This window comes from Artemia sp. Qi Xiang Cuo, chromosome 11 (assembly GCF_049724085.1).
Source record: "Artemia sp. Qi Xiang Cuo chromosome 11, ASM4972408v1, whole genome shotgun sequence".
In the NCBI taxonomy this organism is placed as follows: Eukaryota; Metazoa; Arthropoda; class Branchiopoda; order Anostraca; family Artemiidae; genus Artemia; species Artemia sp. Qi Xiang Cuo.
Genome location: NC_142804.1, coordinates 13,076,389 through 13,097,880, shown reverse-complemented (window position 1 = coordinate 13,097,880; position 21,492 = coordinate 13,076,389). Strand labels below are relative to the sequence as shown.

Here is a 21,492-nt window from a genome sequence, read left to right as displayed (position 1 = left end):
ATTCCCAATAAGGCATCTCAGCAGTATCCCAAGAACGACTGAGGGTATTATGTTCAAACTTTCGGGGCTACTTCTGCTCTTAAATTTAACCAAATCAAAATAGCGTAAGTATATCCAAGCTATCAAAGAAAGTAAACAGATTTTTTTTTTCGAATGGTATCGAGTTTTTATTTCAGGTCAACTAGAGGAGGTATGAAACTAAATTAAACACTAATATTTGTGTCCAGATTTTTGAAAGGGTGTAGGTTCTTAAAAATTGCAGAAAATTTTTCTCCAGCAACCAATAACAGGCCAAACTATACAGTCTTAAAAAAACGAAAAGATTTAAAGAATTATTTTCTTTTTCACTGAAAAGACTAAGTCAATGTAAAACGAACAGAAATTAAATAATAAAAACTTTTTCCACAAATAAGTTTTTCAGAGAAAAGTAAAGAACTCCGTTAAACCAAAAATGAGCAAAATAAAATCAAATAATCTACCAAGCGTGAAACTACCACAAATCAGCATCGATAAGTAAATGAAACCCAAAACGAACAGAAATTACAGTAAATAACCGAGTCAAACTCAAAACGAGCAGAAATTAACATGAGTAGGACCCAAAACCCCTATGCCTTCCCAAGGCCAGAACATAATTTGCACTTTACTGAAAAAAATACAAATGATTGTGCATTGTCAGTTTAATATATATACTAATATTTAGTAATCCAAATGTTAATATTATTTAATTTATTAAAGTTATAAAAGTAAAAACATTTATATTTTTTCAGTGAAGTGCAAATTGTGTTCTGGCCTTGGGAAGGCTGTTATTTCTGTTCGTTTTGGGTTCCATTATATTAATCAATGCTGGTTTGTGGTAGTTTCACGCTTGGTAGATTATTTGATTTTATTTTTGCTTATTTTTGGTTTAATGGAGTTCTTTACTTTTCTTTGAAAAACTTATTTTGTGGAAAAAGTTTTTTTAATTAATCAAAAGATAAGGAGACGGCAGGTCGTGTTTGGCACACTTCCGGTCGTACTTGGTATACTTTTGGAGCCAAAACTAGTGAGAATGTAGAGAAAATGGGTTTCACAAAAGATTCACCTGGAAGCCTGCATCGAGCATCAGATCCTTAACGAATAGATAATGCTAGATAATTTCACATGAATCTAGAAATTGACTTATAGGATATTCAAGGTGTCAAGTACGGAGAACACAATTGCATGGGCGTGGGTTTGCAAAGCTGATAGTCAACACACAGTCATTGACAAGAATCAGCTCATTAGACGGATGAATTTATGCCAAAGTTAATTAGTAGCAGCCAGGGAATAGAATTTAAGCATTATGCTGTTCAAAGTATTATTCAGAATTTTATCACTGTGGAATTCCTTGCACGTTAAATTGCAAGCATTACTAAGGGAGGGGGTCAGAGAAAATGTTTTTGCATTTTAAAACTTGTGATGTATTTGAGAAAAACTATATTACAATATTCACTAAAAGTTAATCACTGAGAGTTAACAGAAATTACAATAAATAACCGATTCGAACTCAAAACAAGCAGAAATTAACACGAGTAGGGCTAAAAACCCTTATGCCTTCCCAATGCCAGAACATCATTTCCATTTTACGGATGAAAATACAAAAGAATGTGCATTGTCACTTGAATGTATATATGGTGATATTTATGCCCCCATAGGTTCGCATTAGACTGAAATCAGCAGCACCAAATCCCATAACAGAAAAGCAACAAGGATGAGACCAAAACGCTGTTCCCGCAGAACAACTAATTCACTGAGCTGCAAAAAAACCTATTTTTAAGAGCATATGAGAATGGTGTTATTATTTGTCAGATCCATTTGGCGTTTGGTCCGTAAAACGCCAAATGAAAATGCGACTTTTAAACGGAAGGTGCCATATTGCATTTGCAGTGCCATCTATATTTTGAAATCATGGACCAAGAAGAAAGTTTAAGAATTACTTCTAGCTTTGAATCTCTGAGTCGGGAATCTAAAGGTAAACGCAAATATTTGACTTTTTATATAACTAAATAGATTGTGATAGCAAACTTAATTTACAAAATTCTAATTAAAAGCACAATAGAATTTAGTGTATCAATTTAAAGCTGTAGTAGATGACTCTGTAGGTGCTTGCACGGTGAATTCTATGCAATAGATCAGTTTGTTTACTAAAGTTTAGGCTCAAAACTGGCATTAAACCTATTAAAAAAAAAAATTTAGTTCATATAAAGAACTATAAAATAATTATCAATTACGTTACAGACAAACTATCATGTGAAGAATGAAAATTAAAATCTATATTAGGGAAAAAAAATCGTTTGATTTGCCCGTTGGTAAGACATTATTTCTTCTTTAAAATTTGGGAATATCTAATGGATAGTGTTTCTTCTGTGCTTTCTTGACACTGGTGAATTCACGGGGGCAGGGGGGGGGGGGGAAGCTCCCAATATTTTTTTGGCACCCTCATTCTTTGTTTGTTTTCTATTTTTCACTTTAAAAAAAAATAAATTTGTCAATTTGGTTAATTATTGGCACCCTTGTCACATTTCCCCCCAAGATTTTGTTTATTGGTGCCTTGTCCCCCCCCCCCAAGATTTTGCTCTAGATCTGCCCCTGTTTCTTGATACATTTTATATCAAGCAGATCCTTTTTTTATTCTTGGTAAACCTTGGTAAAACCTATAGACCTTCCATGGTTCTCAGCACGGGTCTAAAATCAACAATGACTTTCAAAAAGAAGTTCTTAATAGTACTTGCAATCAATTGTTTATAATAAAAGGACCAACTCATTCTAAAGAAAAAGTTTGCATGAACACATTTATTAGGAAACGTGTAAAAAGTAGAATGCAGAGTAAAGGCGGATCTAGAGCAAAATCTTGGGGGGGGGGGGGGGTTGATAAGGGTGCCAATAATTTAACGAGTTGACAAGTTTATTTTAAAAAAGTAAAAAGAAAGAAAAACCGGAAATAGGGTGCCAGAAAAATCTTGTGGGGGGATCCTGAAGCAGAGCGTTTCAATTTAATACAATATCTACAAAGTGACTAATCCTCTGTCAAATATCTTTGACGGGAACGAAGGGCTCATGCCCCCTGAATTCTCAATATTTTAAGATTTTCCCTGTAATGTCTTCTTTTTTCAGGATAAACAATTTTTGATACTCCTGTACTAAACGGACTCTTTTATATACTGCAATGGAAACCAGTCAAGAAAAACCCGTTTTTAACGGGATAATTCAAGACACCGTATAGAGTAATACAATGTATAACGTGGTTTTCATTGCGTATAAGATATTTAAACTGTTGTTTTTTGGGGGTTTAGGGGGAAGGTACCTAGGTTAGGCTACTTAATAATATTTGCTATGCTTTACCCCCCCCCCCTCCCCTAATGTGCAAATATTATAACCCAAAAATGTTTCTAAACTATTATATATTCATCCTATTTTATTTTATTTCATTAGCATTAACCAAACTAGCAGTATATAAAAGAGTCCGTTTAGTACAGGAGTACCCAATTTTTGAGCGATTCAAGGAAATTGTTACTACTTTTTACCCCAAATAAATTTATGATTACCGATAACAATTGGTTTACCAAACAGATAGGTTTACCAGAAACAATTTTCATTTCGCGCAGTCTAGTCTACACTTTTCAAAATATAAGAAAAGAAGATACAAAATCACCATATTAACTAAGATTACTGAACAGAGCTAATGCAAGAAGACTGACTGTTTAATACATAATGATATTCGGTCCTGGAATTCTCAGTAATTCCGGATTTATTAAATCCGGAATTATTAAATCCGGATTTATTAAATTCCGGATTTATTAAATCCGTCATAAAAGAGAAAATGATTAAAATATATTTTTTTCTTCCAGTAAAGTGCAATGACACTATGGCCTTAGGAACGCTTTGGGGGGACGTTAGTTCTATTTCTGTTTGCGGTAATATCTGTTAATTTTAGGTTTAACTTGATTATTCATTGCAATTTCGGTGCGTTTTGGGTCTCATTTATTCATTGATAGTGATTGCTGTTTATTTTGTTTTGAATTATTCTTTGACATTAATTCTGATCATCTGTGGTTTAACATAGCTCTTTACCTTTCTTTAAAAATAAGTCTTGGGGAAAAGCTTTTAATTATTTTCTGCTCGTTTTTTAATTGACATTGTTTTCTTTATTGGTTAACAAAAATGTTTCTAAAGTTTTGCTGGCTTCACTATTTAAGAATTAAGATTTTGGCTTGCTTTTTATATTTTTGACACAATTTTGCAACACATTTTTGTAATAGTTTTACTATAGGAATTCTGGTTGATAAGGAGGAGGAATATAATTCTAATAAGTGGATTGAAAATCTGTTTAGTTTTGACCCACCGTAAGGTTGAAGCCATCATGACCCCCCATCCTGTTACAACCTTGAATATAGACGAATATTGATCGACATTTTATTATAAGAATCATATTGCATTATATTTTGTTTCATTAAATAAATGCATTTTTAGCTCACATTCTCAAATAAATTTTCATTTCTTGCCTAAAAAATAAAAATAGAACGTCAAGAAACAATGCATCTAAATTAAGAATCAATTCGAATAGATTTTACTTCAAACATTTATTGGCCTTAATAAGCCGTTTTTGTCCCCCTAAGTAAAAACATAAAATCTACTTGATCCCCTGGTCTTCGAATATTCTTTAAAAGTTTGAGCTGCGTCCCTTAAGCCGTTAATTTATGTTTTATTAAGTTAACTGAGGTTGGGCGTATCTGATATATATTGCAGATACGCACTTTTGTAAACCTGGATGCAGGTAGTGTCTTTTAATATAATTCACCATCCCCCTCGACATCCCCTGAAAGATTCAACTTAATATCCTTAGTCGTTCTTGAAATATTACTGACACACGCTTTTGACAGTATGCATGCACATAGTTTCTTTGGATTTACTTCAACACCCCCCTTACCATTACCTGAAAGTTTCCACTTGATACCCTTTGCCATTTGTGAAATATTGCAGATACACCCTTTTGACAACCAGGATGCACATAATGTCTTATGATTTAGTTCGAATTCCTCTGAAAGTTTCAACTTAATACCGCTAGCAGTTCCTTCGATATTGCAAATACGCCCCTTTTATAACTTGGATGCACAAAATGTCTGTTTTTATAATTGTTTTTGTACTCTTACACTTTTTTTTGCCCCCACACCAATTAGCTGTACAAGTTTGCAACCAGTTAGTATATGCTACAATTAATTTGTTAATAAACCTATCAGTTTTTCAAACAAAAATATTCTACACATGAATGGAAACCAACCTGAACATTGAAATATCCAGCTCACCTTTAGCTTTTCGATCTTAACTCTAAAATGCAACGTAAGCTACACTTTGCAAACTGGCTTTAAAAACATAATTAGCCTTTTAGGTTTTCTAAACATGTTGTTTTCCAATTTCGTTTCTAAATATGATTTTTCTAAAAAAAAACACACACACACCACTACTATCTACAATCCCTGCTAGTTTGTACAGTTATAAGAAAGGCGAATACCCCCCTCCCCCCCACCACATTCAAAAAAAGAAGATTAAAATTCTGGATTTGTGGAATTTTTCTTTTGAGATTGAAGGCCACTTGATACACTTGAACACCCATTCGGGGATAGGGTGTCTAGCCCCGTATTAGTCGGGTTAATGGCCCAGTCTTAACAGACTATATTGATAACCTAGTATACAACTACCACGAATGTTTTTTGTTATTAATTAAAAAAAAACTTTCCGAAAAATAAGTTTTTCAAAGAAAAGTAAAGGCCATTTTAATCTTAAGCTCAGCAGATACAAATACCTTTTAAAATTCAAATCCCAAACGACCAGAAATTACTATTAAAGAATAAATGAAGCCCAAAACGAACAGAAACTAAATAAACAATCATAGGCAAAACATACAACGAGTAATAATATAAATGAATAAATAGATCTTAAAGCGAGTAATGCTTAGATTGAATATGTATATTAAGCTTAAAAAAAAAATATTTTCCTATTGAAGTATAAATGAAACTAAAAACGAACAGAAATTAAATAAACAATCAATGCAAACAAATATGCAGCAGATATAGATGTAAATTAATAAATAAATCTTAAAACAAGTGAAACTTAAATGTAATATGCAAATCAAGCTTGAAACAAACAAAATCACCACAAACAAGAGTTTGGGTATGACCTCCTTCTCTCACTGTAGAAGTCTAAAACCTATTGCGTCATTGGTGCTTTACTGAAAACCAATTTTATGACAAATATTTTCTTTTGTACTTAATATTGAAAATAAACATTAAAATTATAGTGACATTTTGAACTGATGAGCTTTCAGCAATTAATATCAGTATACATCAAATATTTAGTATAATTCATTAGCTTTTTTTAAAGTTGTTACATTACGAACAGAGCTTTCCTAAAAATAATTGATTCGTTATTAACTCATATCCTAAGTGTGAATAAAAAACAAATCCCTTCTGCCTCACTCGTGGCTAGCCGATAGCTGATTTTATTACGAATATTTTCTTTTCCAGTTCTTTTCACATTAAAAATAGAAACAGAATTACAGTGAAATGAATTCTTGAACTGATGGATCTTTCAACAATTCATATAATTATACATCTAATATTCAATTTGATGTTGTTTATACTTTCCAAGACTGTTCAAGACGCATATAGTTTTTCAGTAAAGTGCCAATGACTCAGTAGGTTTTAGACTTCTACAGTGAAAGAAGGAGGTCATACCTAAACTCTTGTTTGTGGTAATTTTTGTTTGTTTCAAGCTTGATTTGCATATTCAATTTAAGTTTCACTCGTTTTAAGATTTATTTATTAATTTACATTAATATCTATTGTATGTTTGTTTGCATTGATCGTTTATTTAATTTCTGTTTGTTTTGGGTTTCATTTATTCTTTAATAGTAATTTCTGGTCGTTTTGAGTTTGAATTTTAAAAGGTATTTGTATCTGCTGAGCCTAAGTTTAAAATGCCTTTACTTTTCGTTGAAAAACTTATTTTTCGAAAAGTTTCTTTTAATTAATTTTTGTTCGTTTTTGATTGCAAGAAATTTCAAGTTTTTGAAAATTCCTTATTTCAAAATCAAACTTAAAAAAAATTAAATCAAATATTAATCAAAGTAACAAAACTGATATAAAAGTAACAATATCAAAGTGAAAAAATGGTCTTGTGTCAACCCCGGAGTTTTTATTATCTGATGTTTGAACTATTTTTAACAAAATTGCTATCTAAAAAATTTTTATTGGATGGGTTTGGGGGGAAAGGGCGTGGGGGGACTAGATTAAGCTTTGTTCGCTTTTGAATCTTTAAAACTGAACTAGAACTTTCTATTTTCAATCAAACGAGCCCTCTCTGAAGTTTATACGAGTATCACTTATATAGGAACCTTACATATCCCCAGAGCATACCTTACGACGCCTGTCCCTGGGCCCTGGGGGGTTGTGTCGACCCTGGAGTTTTAATATCTGATGGTTGACCTATTTTTAACAAAATGGTCACCTGAAATTTTTATCGAATGGGTTTATCCATCCGATACATCCAAAGGCGTGGAGGGCAGGAGGGGCTAGTTGCCCTCTGATCTTTTTTCACTCTGAGAAAATGAACTACAACTTTTAATTTCCATTCAAATGAACCCTCTCTGAAGTTTATACGATCATACCTTTCCTAAGAACCATATATGCCCCCAGAGTAATACTTACAACGCCTGCCCCTGCCCTGAGGGGGGGGATGTCGACACAGGAGTTTTTCTTATCTAATATTTGAACTACTTTTAACGAAATGACCATACGCACAGGAGTTTTTGCTACATGATCTTTGAACTATTTTTAACAAAATAGCTACCTCAAATTTAATCAGATGTATTTGGGGAAAAAGGGCTTGGGCGGGGGGGGGCAGTTGCCCTCTGATTACTGTTCACTTTTAAAAAAGGTACTAGAACTCTCGATTTCCAATCGAATGAGTCCCCGTTGAAATTTATACGACGATCTCTTCTATATGAAGTGCCTCTGGGAAAAAATAGAGTTTGAGGGGAGGCTATCTGCCCTTCAATCACTTTTGACCCTTAAAAATTTAATTACAACTATCAATTTCCAATCAAATGAGCCCTCTAGGAATTTTATACGAGCATCCCTTCCATAACAACCATATATGCCCCCAGGGCATAACTTACAACACCTATCCCCGGGCCCTTGGGTGCTTTGTCGACACCGGAGTTTTTTTGTTATCAGAACTTTGAATTATTTTAACAAAATATCTATCTCAAAATTTTTATCTGATGTATTTAGGGCGTGGAGGAGGAGGGGGGGTAGTTCTCCTCCGATCTCTTTTGACTCTTAAAAAGTGAACAAGAACATTCAATTTCAAATCAAATGAACCCTTTCCGAAGTTTATGCGAGCATGTCTTTCATAAAAACTATATATGCCCCTAGAGCATTACTCATAACGCCTGTCTCCGGGCTATGGTGGGTTCCGTCGACATAGGAATTTTTCTTATTTGACCTTTGAACTATTTTTAATGAAATGGCTATTATAAAAATTTTATCAGATGGGCTTAGGGAAAAAAGGGTGCAGAGGGGGGGGGCTAGTTGCCCTCGGATATCTTTTGACTCTTGAAAATTGAACTAGAACTTTCAATTTCCATTCAAATGAGCCACCTCTGAAGTTTATACGAGCATCCCTTTCATAAGAACCATATACGCCCCCAGGACAACACTTACAACGCTTATCCCCAGGGCTCTGGGGGGCGTTTTTGTTATCTAATTCTTGAACGATTTCAAAAACACTGGATATCTCAAAATTTGTAGTGGACGGGTTTGGGGGGAAAAAGCGGGGGGGGGGGGCTACTTTAACTCTCGACGCTTAAAAAGTGAACTAGAACTTTCAATTTCCAATCAAATGAGCCCTCTATGAAGTTTACACGAGCATCCCTTTCATAAGAACCATACATGCCCTTAGTGCATAACTTAGAACGCCTTCCCCTGTGCCAGGGGGGGTTGTATTGACACCGGAGTTTTTCTTATCCGACCTTTGAACTATTTTTTTTTAACAAGATGTCTATCTCAAAAATTTCACCAGATGGGTTTTGAAAAAGAAGGCATGAGGGAGGGGTAGCTTTCCTCGGATCTCTTTTGACTATTAAAAAGTGAGCTCGAACTGTCAATATCCAATCAAATGAGCCCTCTCTGAATTTTATACGAGCATCCCTTCCATAAGACCCATATATGCCTCCAGGGCATAACTTACAACGCCTGAACCCGGGCCCTGGTGAGTTGTGCCAACAAGGGATTTTTCGTTATATAATATTCAAACTATTTTTAACAAAATATCTATATTAAAATTTTTATTGGATGTATTTGAGAAAAAAGGGATTAGGGGGGGAAGCTGGTTACCCTCCAATATCTTTTGACGCTTAAAAATTAAACTAGAACTTTCAATTTCCAATCAAATGAGCCCTCTTTGAAGTTTATGCGACAATATTGTCTATACAAAACCTTATTTGCCCCCAGGGTATAACTTACAACCCTTGCACTGAGGGCTGTGGGGGAGTTGTCATCCTCAAAGACCGAATTACCAGAACTTGAAACTACGTTTAATAAAATGGCTGTCTCATAATTTTCATTGGATGTGTTTGGAGAAAAGGTGGGCGTGAGAGGGGAGTTAGTTGCCCTCAAATCACTTTCGACTATTAAAAAAAGCACTAGCCCTTTGAATTTCCAATCGAATGAGCCTTTTTTGAAGTTTCTACGATACCGCCTTCTATAAAACCCTTATGTGCCCCCAAGGTACAACTTAAAACCCTTGCATTGAGGGTTGTGGGGGAGTGTCCTCCTTGAAAATATGTTTTCTGTCTGGAAATCAACTACGTCGAACATAATAGCTATATCAAAATTTTGATTGGATGTGTTAGGGGAAATGATGGGCGTGGGGGGGGGGCTAGGTGCCTTCCAATTACTTTAAATTATTAAAAAGGGGACAAGCCCTTCGAATTTCCTATCAAATAAACCTTTTTTGAAGTTTTCTACGACAATGCCTTCTATAAAAACCTTATATGCCCCCAGGGCATAACTTAAAAGCCTTGCCCTAAGGGTTGTGGGGGAGTGTCCTCCTCAAAAACATATTTTCTATCTGGAAATACAACTACTCTGAACAAAATGGCTACCTCAAAATTTTGATTGGATATATTTGGGGGAATGATCAGCGTGAGGGGGGGGGGGGCTAGTTGCCCTCCAATCACTTTTGACTATTAAAAAGGGCACTATCCCTTTCAATTTCCAATCGAATGGGCCTTTTTTGAAGATTCTACGACAACGCCTGCTATAAAAACCTTATATGCCCCCAGGGTATAACTTAAAATTCTTGCTTTGAGGGTTATGGGGAAGTTTCCTCCTCAAAAACATATTTTCTATCTGGAAATCAACTACGTTGAACAAAATGGCTATCTCAAAATTTTGATTTGATGTGTTTGGGGGAATGATGGGCGTGGGGGGGGGGCTAGTTGCCCTCCAATCACTTTCGACTATTAAAAAGGGAACTAGCCCTTCGAATTTCCAATCGAATGAACCTGTTTTGAAGTTTCTACGGCAATGGCTTCTATAAAAATCATATATGTCCCCAGGGCATAACTTAAAACCCTTGCCCTAAGGGTTGTGGGGGAGTGTCCTCCTCAAAAACATATTTTCAATCTGGAAATCAACTACTCTAAACAAAATGGCTATCTCAAAATTTTTATTGGATATGTTTGGGGGAATGATGAGCGTGAGGGGGGGGGGCTAGTTGCCCTCCAATCACTTTCGACTATTAAAAAGGGCACTATCCCTTTCAATTTCCAATAGAATGGGCCTTTTTTGAAGATTCTACGACAACGCCTTCTATAAAAACCTTATATGCCCCCAGGGCATAACTTAAAACCCTTGCCCTGAGGGTTGAGGGGGAGTATCCTTCTCAAAAACATATTTTCTATCTTGAAATCAACTACGCTGAACAAAATGACTATCTCAAAATTTTGATTGGATGTGTTTAAGGGAATGATGGGCGTGGGGAGGGGGGCTAGTTGCCCTCAAATCACTTTTGACTATTAAAAAGGGCACTAGCCCTTTGAATTTCCAATCGAATGAGCCTGTTTTGAAGTTTCTATGATAGCGCCTTCTATAAAAACCTTATATGCCCCCGGGGCATAACTTAAAACCCTTGCCCTGAGGGTTGTGGGGGAGTGTCCTCCTCAAAAACATATTTTCTATTTGGAAATCAACTATGCTGAACAAAATGACTATCTCAAAATTTTGATTGGATGTGTTTGGGGGAATGATGGGCGTGGGGGGGGGGGCTTGTTGCCCACCAATCACTTTCCACCATGAAAAAGGGCAATAGAACTCTCGATTTTCAATCGAATGAGCCTTCTTTGAAGTTTTTACGACAAGGCCTTCTATAAAAACCTTATATGCCCCCAGGGCATAACTTAAAACCCTTGCACTAAGAGTTGTGGGGTAGTGTCCTCCCCAAAAACAAGTTTTCTATCAGAAAATTATCTACGCTGAATAAAATGGCCATCTAAAAATTTTAATTGGATGTATTTGGGGGAAGGATGGCCGTGGGGGGGGCTAGTTGCCCTCACATCACTTTCGACTATTAAAAAGGGCACTATCTCTTTGAATTTCCAATCGAATGAGCCTTTTTTGAAAATTCCACGACTACGCCTTCTATAAAACCATATATGCCCCCAGGGTATAACTTAAAACCCTTGCCCTGAGGGTTGTGGGGGAGTTTCCCCCACAAAAATATATTTTTAATCGGCAAATAAACTCCCCGGAACAAAATGGCAAGCTCAAATTTGTTTGGGTATGTATTTGGGGGACTCATGGGCGTTGGGGGGGGGGCTAGTAACCCTCCAATCACTTTCGACTATTAAAAAAGGCACTAGAACTCTCGATTTCCAATCGAATGAGCCTTTTTTGGTTTCTACGACAACGCCTTCTATAAAACCTTATATGCCCCCAGGGGATAACTTAAAACCCTTGCCCTGAGGGTTCTGGGGGATTGTCCTCCTCAAAAACATATTTTCTATCTGGAAATCAACTACGCTGAACAAAATGGCTATCCATAAATTTTGATTAGATGTGTTGGGGGAACTGTTGGGCGTGATGGGGGGGGGGCTAATTGCCCTCCGATCACTTTCGACTATTAAAAAAGGGCACTAGCCCTTTGAATTTCCAATCGACTGAGCCTGTTTGGAAGTTTCTACGACAACGCCTTCTATAAAAACCTTATATACCCCCAGGGCAAAACTTAAAAACCTTGCCCTGAGGGTTGAGGGAGGGGGGTGTCCTTCTGAAGAACATATTTTCTATCTGTAAATCAACTACGATGAAACAAAATGGGTGTCTGAAAATTTTTCTTTGATGTGTTTGGCGGAATAATGGACTTGAGGGGGGGGGGGCGTTAGTTGCCCTCCAATCATTTTCGACTATTAAAAAGGGCACTAGAACTCTCGATTTCCAATCGAATGAGCCCCTTTGTAAGTTTCTACGACGACCCCTTCCATATGAAGTGCCTCTGGGAAAAAATAATTATAAATAAATAAATAATAAAACATTGGAGCCGCATGACCTTTACTATAGGCAACGCTGCAGCGTTGCCTCTGAAAGACCAAAACAACAGAAAACTCTGTTTTAAGGCCTTTCAAAACCTTTTCTCTTTTCTTTCATGACTTCCCAAGCTCTTGAATCTTATTAAGAGTGGTAATTACCGGACCCTCCTCAAAATGGTAATGCTACTACTAACAACTCACTGCAGCATTAATCCACCTGAGGCCAACACAACTACGCATGCTCCTCCTCCTACGCACGCTAATCCTGTTGGAAAACTACTGTTCGATCTAAAGATTAAGATTTAAGTACTCCCTTATGGGCCAAGGGGAGGCGAGGTAGAAAAAAGTGGCCAGTTTTAGTATAGCTTATTTAGATATACACTGAATTGAGGAGTTAGTAAGTAATAACAGCGGGAGGGGATAGAAGGCTGAAATACAATAAACTATTTTATATTAAAAATTGTGGTAACTACTAAGATGATAGGAAACAGCGCTCTCAGAAGCTGGAGGGGGATGGCACCAAACCAAGCACTGTTACAGCTGAGAAAACGGACGCTCTTTTTTCATAATGTTTTCAATATTTTAGAGTTATACCTTCGTTCTTGTGTGGCAGAAACGGAAGTAGAGCCAACTGCTCTTCAGTTTATGAAAAAATGTATATCTCCGAACTTACCACTCATTATTAGAGAAGGATGTAAATATTGGCCAGCCACGTCGAAATGGAGTCATGAGTATCTCAGGTAATACCTATATATATATATATATATATATATATATATATATATATATATATATATATATATATATATATATATATATATATATATATATACACACACACACACACACACACACACACACACACACATATATATGTATATATATATATATATATATATATATATATATATATATATATATATATATATATATATATATATATATATATATATATATATATATATATATATATATATATATATATATATATATATATATATATATACATATATATATATATATATATATATATATATATATATATATATATATATATATATATATATATATATATATATATATATATATATATATATATATATATATATATATATATATATATATATATATATTTCATTTATTTTTAGAAGAAAGATTTCAAAAATTGTGTTTAAAGTTACTTTTTTCTCTTTTATATTTAATTATCCTTAAATGAAGCAAAATAACCTAAAAACTTTGGATATCCGCAAATATTTTTCAGGGGGGGGGGGGAAACTCTGTACACATATTTTCAAAGAAGAAAATCTCACGCAAAAGTCGTCGTACTTTTTTTTATTGCTACCTTTCCCTTTTTGTGCATTTTTTTCTTCTACAAGGGAATGGGAGATTCCTGGTCTCCCTTTTTGTGGAACAACATGCCAAAACTAATGTGTATTTTTTCAACCTCTTGGAAACCAAACATTGTTTTTCTCTTTATTTTGTTGACTTTCATGTTCTTTCACTTCCTGTGTCTTTTTTTCTTCTAAAAGAAGGGAGAGATTCATGGTCTCCCTTCTTGTTGAAAACATGCCAAATCTAATTTATATGTTTTCAGGTTCTTGAACGCTAAACTTTGTTTTTTATTTCACTTTCTTTCGTTTTTTTGGCTTTCACTACCTTTCGATTCCTGTGTCTTCTTTTCTTCTGAAAGGGAAGGTGATATTTCCGATTCTCCTTCTTTTGGACACCCATGCCGAAAGTAATGTTAACATTTTCAGACTCTTTAATACTAAGCGTCGTAATAGGGCTATTTCAAGAGGAAAGGTGGAAGGGGCATTTACGCCCACTAGATAGTTACCCCTTCTCCTTGACTGTCCTCCTAAGGTTATGAAAAATACTTTTTTGGGGGAAGGGGGTGGTATTTTTCTTAAAAAAAACTTTTTTTTTTCAAATTTTCAGTGACAAGATTGTAAAAAGTCGCAAATTAACCCCCCCCCCTCCCCGTAGTTTTGAAAAATACATTTTGACCTCATCCCCTAAATTTCAATGATACCTCTTAAGTATTGTTTTGGCTGTAAATGTCAACATACCTATATAATCTTTTAATAAGTATACATTATTTTTCTTGGAATATAATAGTTTCTAATACAATATTCTGTCCTGCAATTAATTCAATCTCGAAAGTTGTTACTCTGCAGATACTCTCGAACACCTCGTTTTTTGCATTCTATTTGAAGGTTGTGTTTAACTGCTATTTGATGGCTCTACTATTTCGCAAACCTAGTGACATGTGACTATTTCGCAAACCTAGTGACATGTGTCTAGTGACTATTTCGCAAACCTAGTGACATGAAATTTTGAACGGAAATCATAAAGGTAGAAAAAGTGTCATTTCACGAAACCTGGAGGAAGAGGTGAGGGTGGAAGGGTCAATGAAGGGTGGAAGGGCGAGAGGTGAGGGTGGAAGGAGGGAGAGGTGAGGGTGGAATTCCTCGATAAAAAACCATCAGGGGAAGCTTGTCTGTTATTTACAGAGAAATTAAGAAATGACTATCGCCCCCTTGCTTACTCATGCAGTGTTGGATCCAGGGAGAAAGCGAATGACCTCCCCGAACTTGAGTATAGCTTAATTTGGGCAGTTTTTAATTTTACTTATGCGAATCTGTCGACCGCTAAGGGGACAACTGACCCCCTCCCCTCTTGGTTATAATTGAGTTCAGTTTTATGCAGATTTGATTTACATTTATGCGAATATGGTATGATAAAAAAAAATTATAACCTTAGCCAGCCCCTCCCAGTCTTCCAAAAATCGTCGATACTGTCAGTGTATCCAGGGATGACCTACCAGATCAGTAACAAATGACATAAATGTATAATTATTATCAAACAATGATATGGCTTTTTTATTTTTACAAAAGTTTCGCAGTAACTGCTGTGTTTGTTATCTTGATTATAGTGGGTGTTCTCTATTTATTCGTTAAATAAAAATATACAACATATTTCTTATGTGCACAAAAAGAGTAATTGAAACTTAAAATGTTCAAAAATTACATAAGGGGGGGGGGGTTATCGCCCCCAACAGGTTCTTACAATATGGAAGAGGATGTAGTTAACCTTCCTTTTCAATCGGTTGTTTTAAGTGAAGAGCGGATTTGATAAGACAAATGTAACTCGTTATCGTACTGTTTTCAAAATAGAAAATAGATCTGGGAAAGATCCTGCTTAAATGAAAATCATTTAAGATTGCGAGTATATCATGAGATTTCAGGAGGGGGGGGAGGCTTCGCGTAAATAATTGTTTAGGAGAGAACCACCCTCAAATAGCGCTCCTTGAATTGCTCAAATGTCGTGTCGAGACTCTTGAATTTTACCCTGCTTTCGACAGAGCCTACGTAACACAGAGCTGCGTAACACAAAAAAACCTTAAAAAACGCATACAAAATTATTAAAAAAAGGCATACGCTTTTACGAGTCAGACAAACATTTTTTTTTTGGGGGGGGGGCTCAAAACCCCCCCCCCACTGGGTACGGCCTTGAACGGGGATACACTTGATACATTAATATCAACAACAAGTGAAAAAGGTAGGGTAATAAAAAAAAAAACCTGATTGACGTCTCACATGAAGGTTTATAGAAAACTCGATCTTCTAAGATTGTCACTCCGATGGTCACTTCGATCTTCGTCCTTCCTTTTTCCTACTCTAAAATGCAATATCATTTTTCAAGAAAACGAGACTCTTGAATTTCACCTTGCGTTCAACAGAGCCTGCTGTATTTAATAACAATTAATTGCTGTAACTTGTTGAATAAGCGTTATTACTGTGGTTTATGTAATGCGGTTCGAACATCAAAACAAATTTCTTAAAAAAAAATCTTGCAAGTGCAAACCCATAGAATTTTTTAAACTAACCGAAAATTTTGTTTGCTTATGCCAATAGAGAAATATTCCAAGAATTTTATATCTGTAAAAGGCCAAATTGCTGCTTATTGAGCTCTGAATCAAAATAAGGCCGATAAAGTAAGGCCTGAATCACAATAAAGGGCGAATTGCAGCTTATTGAGCTCTGAAACACGAGAAGACCGATAAAATAAGGCCTGAATCACAATAAAAGTCTGAATTACAGCTTTTTGAGCTCTGGCTCACAATAAGGCCGAAAAAAAATGAAGACTGAATCACAATAAAAGACTAAATTGCAGCTTGTTGAGTTCTGCAACACGATATGGCCGATGAAATAAGACCCGAACCAAATGAAAGGCCGATATGGACCTAACTGACCTCTAACCCTGGGTTCGCACTGATGCAATTTCACGCAAAAACAGCCGTTTTTGCGTGATCCGTCCAATTTCCTCCGTTTTTTGCTGCAAGTTTCTGCGTCACAACGGTTCATCGGCTACGTTGAAATATTTCTACTGATCCGTTGAAAATTGCATCCGTTATTTTAAATTGAAAGCATTGTAGAACCATAAATTGCAAGTAACTGAGAAACTAAACATGTTAGAGATAAGACTTACTTTTTTCATTAGGCACAGTTAGTCAAAGCTATTACAGGTTAGCCCTTTGAATATTTTTCTTGGCTTCTAGAATTTGATTTAGCCTATTCTTATGCATATGCTTTTTAAATATATCATAGTATCTTTGCGCTTCAACGGCTGTAGTGAACCGTTTTTGTGTGAACATTTTTGTGAATTTCCCGCATCCGTTATCCGTGAGCCGTTTTTCGTTAAAAAAAAATCGCACCAGTAGAAACCAAATGTAAATCACAATAACGCTTAGAAAAATAACGACTGAATCACAATAAAAGGCTAAATTTCAGCTTATTGAGCTCTGAAACACAATAAGGCCGAAAAATTAAGGCCTGAATCACAGTAAAAGGCCGAATTCATCTTATTGATCTCTGAATCTCAATAAGGCCGAAAAAATAAGGAGTGAATAACAATAAAAGGCCAAGTTGCAGCTTATTAAGCTTTGAAATAAAATATGACCGAATTGCATCTTATTGAGCTCTGAATCACATAAGGCCGATGGAATAAGGCCTCAATCACAATAAAAGGGGGAATTGCAGCTTATTGAGCTCTGAAAGACAGTAAGCAAATAATTAATTGCAATAGATTTGAATAACAATTGAACTTAATTCATTAATTGCAATTGGCTATTGAACGCTAAAAATTATCGACTTGTCTATTCTATTTCTTTTCAGGTCTGTTATCGGAAATAAATTTGTGACTGTTGCAGTTACACCCAACGGCTATGCAGATGCTATAACGGAAGGACAGTTCGTTTTGCCTGAAGAAAGGAAGATTAGATTTTTCGATTTCCTTGATATTATTGAAAATCCGGCTAAAACCAATGGTGTTTACTATCTTCAGAAACAAGACTCAAGTTTGGTGAAGGAATTTCAGGAAATTGCTGAAGATGTTCCAAAAGAAATTGTTTTTGCATCCCTAGCGTTAGAAAAAAAACCTGATGCTATCAACTTCTGGATGGGTGATAAAAGAGCAGTAACTTCAAGTAAGAAGCAACAAGTATATTAAACTAATAAGATACAAAACTTTGTTTCAATAAGATTCTTGTTCCCTATGAAACATGCGATTTTGTGACTAGAATACAGCTGTATATACTAGATACACCGAATATACCATCAACTGGATACACCATATAGTCAAACAACTAGACGTTCCAAAGTATATTAAACTAATAAGAGACAAAACTTTGTTTTATGGAATATACGATTTTGTGACTAGCATACAGCTGTATACACTGGATATACCGCATAAACCATATACTGCACACCGTACACTGGAAGGACGCAATGCTTATATAATTGGATTCATTAGTTTTAGATCTTAGATCATTAGTTTTAGATATTAGTTTAGATCTTTATTCATTAGTTTTAGTTTTAGAATTAATATATTCTTTAATCTTTTCCTTAGAGAAGCTTACTTTAAATAAAAATTCCTGTTTTCACATGCTTCTCATGTCATTTGAGCATAATTTTCAATCTGAAAAACACAAAGCAAATTTTAAAATTGTAATTTGGTGATCTCAGTTATCTAATCCTCCTATTAACAACTGATTCATCAAGCTGCTTGAGGCCAACACAGTTACGCAATGCGATTTTGTGACTTACTTACAGCTGTATACACAAGACACCGCATACACCATATACCGGATGGAAAAAATGCTTATAACTTTGGGTTCATTTGCTTTAGATCTATCCATTTTTTTTATACAAAACTCTTTTTTCAGATAAAAATTAAAAACAAAGTTGGCCTGTTTTCTTGTTAGGTTTCCTATTTCCTAATTTTCGCTTGTTTTGTGTTTGATATCTTTTTAGATAATTTCTGCTCGTTTTGTTTTTTTATTGGGACTTTTCATGAAAAAAAAATTTTCTATCCAAAAAATCAAGAATGAAACCGACCTGTTTTCTTGTTAGGTTTTCTTTTTACTAATCCTCGCTTGTTTTGTGCTTGATCATTTTTTTTAGACAATTTTTGCTCGTTTTAAGTTTAAAATTTTCTCTGTACTATTCATGGGAAACCTTTTTTTCGTTCAAAAAAATCAAGAATGAAATAAAACTGTCAAGAACAATCTAAGCTTAGAAAATGCAGATTCCTTAGCTTTTTAAAACATTATATTTCATTGGCTGAATTACAAATTGTTTTTTTTTTTGTGGAATAAATAACTTAATAGAAAAAAATAACACCTGGGTAAAACCATAGTCAAATCTATTGACGGAAAGGCCGAGACTTATAAATGATGTACATTTTTTATTGATTTTAACGTTGCAACTGTACTTCAGAGATGGTATGGTGAAATAAGAAGAAGTTGACTTGAAAAGGCTATGTCAATACTAATTTATTTTCAAATATTTCCTACTAATACCATGTCAGTATCTTTTACTGGATGTATTGGACAGATGGAGGAACTGGAATTTTAAGTTTGAACAGGAGTGCTGATTCGGGACAGGGATAGGAAAGGGATGACGATTGTTTCCTAAAATTTAAAAATTAAATTTTTTACATATTTTCATTTAAAAAGTAGATAAACTTGAAAAATGCCTTTTTTTTGTATCCTCATAATAAAATAAAAAAAAACCTTGACCTCCCACCTCTACATTTTCGTGATTAGTGTATCCTTTCCAACTTCATAAAAAAATACATAAAATCTCTGTTTTGGTTACTCAATCATGAAGATTACGCTTGAAATGTAAGCAAAATCAGCTAATAAATCAGGCACAGGATACGTTATTGGCCCTGTAGTTATTCATAGTTTTGATTTTATTTATGAATGTAACAGTAATGCTGCTGGGGCATAAATCTCATTTCGAACGCTATAGGATTGGAGAATTTCAATAGGTAATAAGAAGTGAAGGAAGGGGCTTATAATATAGCTTATTGAACACCAACTAGCGAATTAACTTTAACTTACCCGTTTTTCAGTGCACAAAGATCCGTTTGAAAATATCTACGGAGTCATCAAAGGCCACAAAGACTTCATCCTCATTCCGCCTACCGACTTACCATGGATACCTTATAAAACTGTTCCCCAGGCGGTATATAAAGAAACGACAGGGCAATTTGAAATTGTTAGCTTGGAGGATAGTGATCCAATCCCATGGATAGACATCGACCCGCTAAACCCGGATGTTGAAAAATACCCCAAATTTAAAAACGCGCATATGTTAAGGTGCCGAGTTCACGCAGGAGATTTGTTGTACCTCCCGTCGATGTGGTTTCATCATGTAAGGCAAACACAAGGATGCATTGCAGTCAATTATTGGTACGATATGGATTATGATATAAAGTATGCATACTATACGATGCTTGAAACGTTATGTACAGGCCAACCTCCTAAAGATTATATTGAACCTCTTTAAGCTTTGTTTTTATTTCTTTTTTAAATATAGAGTGCAATGAGATTTGTTGTGAATTTTCGCTTCGATTTGTTAGGTACAGTTTCGTATCTATGTAACTTTTGGATCGAGGAACAAATAAAAAAGAAGTAGGCTATATATGTAAAACTTCGAATTATACGTTAAAATGAACGAACACAGATATGGTCCTAATATTTTGATTTCAGTTCTTTCAACCTTTTTCAAAGAGAATGAAAATATAGAAAAAAATAAAATGCATTTTGAGAAAGTAAAACACAGTAAAAACATTGTCTTCCTTTTCTTGTTTCCCTATTCCTGTGCTGTTATGTATTTTCATAAAACATAATTTTCCTTATTTTTTCTATTATATTTTGTTTCCTCGTTTAAAAAGATTCAAGTTTAATAACACAAAATGAATATACTGTGTTAGCCTAGTTTAAGTTGGGCCACAGTTTATTTCTTGTTTTCACTCTCTCGATCATAAGCCCGATCACAATTGGCGCAAAAAGGCTTATAGAATTGTACACCTTACGGATCTTACTAAACAAATACATAAATTACGGAGAGTAAATTTCCTCTTATGTGAATTCAAATATATGACCAACGAGTATGGGTAACTTAAAAAGAGTGGGAATTGGCGTCAGTGTCGACAAAATAACTACCAAAACCATCTAGCGTTTGGCGACACTTGACATTCTTTGAAGTGTAATAAAAGGCATAATTAATTTAATTGATAAAATTAGGGTAGTAATAATGTATGATTTCAGATCCTGACCAAAAAACGATTACAAACCTTGAAAACATGCCAAAGATCGCCAAACGCTAAATGGCATTGATAGTTTTTTTTTCGACAATTGCGCCACTTACTACTCTTATGAAGAACCCAAACTCTTTGTATAGATCTTTAGGAAAGACAACGTCTTTAATAGTAAAAAGGTGATTAAAAGTGACTATACCTCCCTGTCCTTCCGATTTAATGTCGTTCCGAACTTATAAACGAGTACAAGATGAATAAAGACGATAGAATTGTCTTTA

At 34.9% G+C, this 21,492-nt stretch overlaps 1 protein-coding gene across 1 annotated transcript; it reads left to right on the top strand.

Moving 5' to 3' along the window:
• The first annotated feature begins 1,906 nt into the window (after positions 1 to 1,906).
• Positions 1,907 to 20,496, top strand: JMJD7 (Jumonji domain containing 7). The gene is made up of 4 exons (XM_089097074.1): positions 1,907 to 1,990; positions 13,191 to 13,344; positions 17,782 to 18,092; positions 20,024 to 20,496. Exons 1-4 carry the CDS (start codon positions 1,927 to 1,929, stop codon positions 20,458 to 20,460), a joined length of 966 nt encoding a protein of 321 aa, XP_088953200.1. The 5' UTR covers positions 1,907 to 1,926; the 3' UTR covers positions 20,461 to 20,496.
• The last annotated feature ends 996 nt before the right edge of the window (positions 20,497 to 21,492 follow it).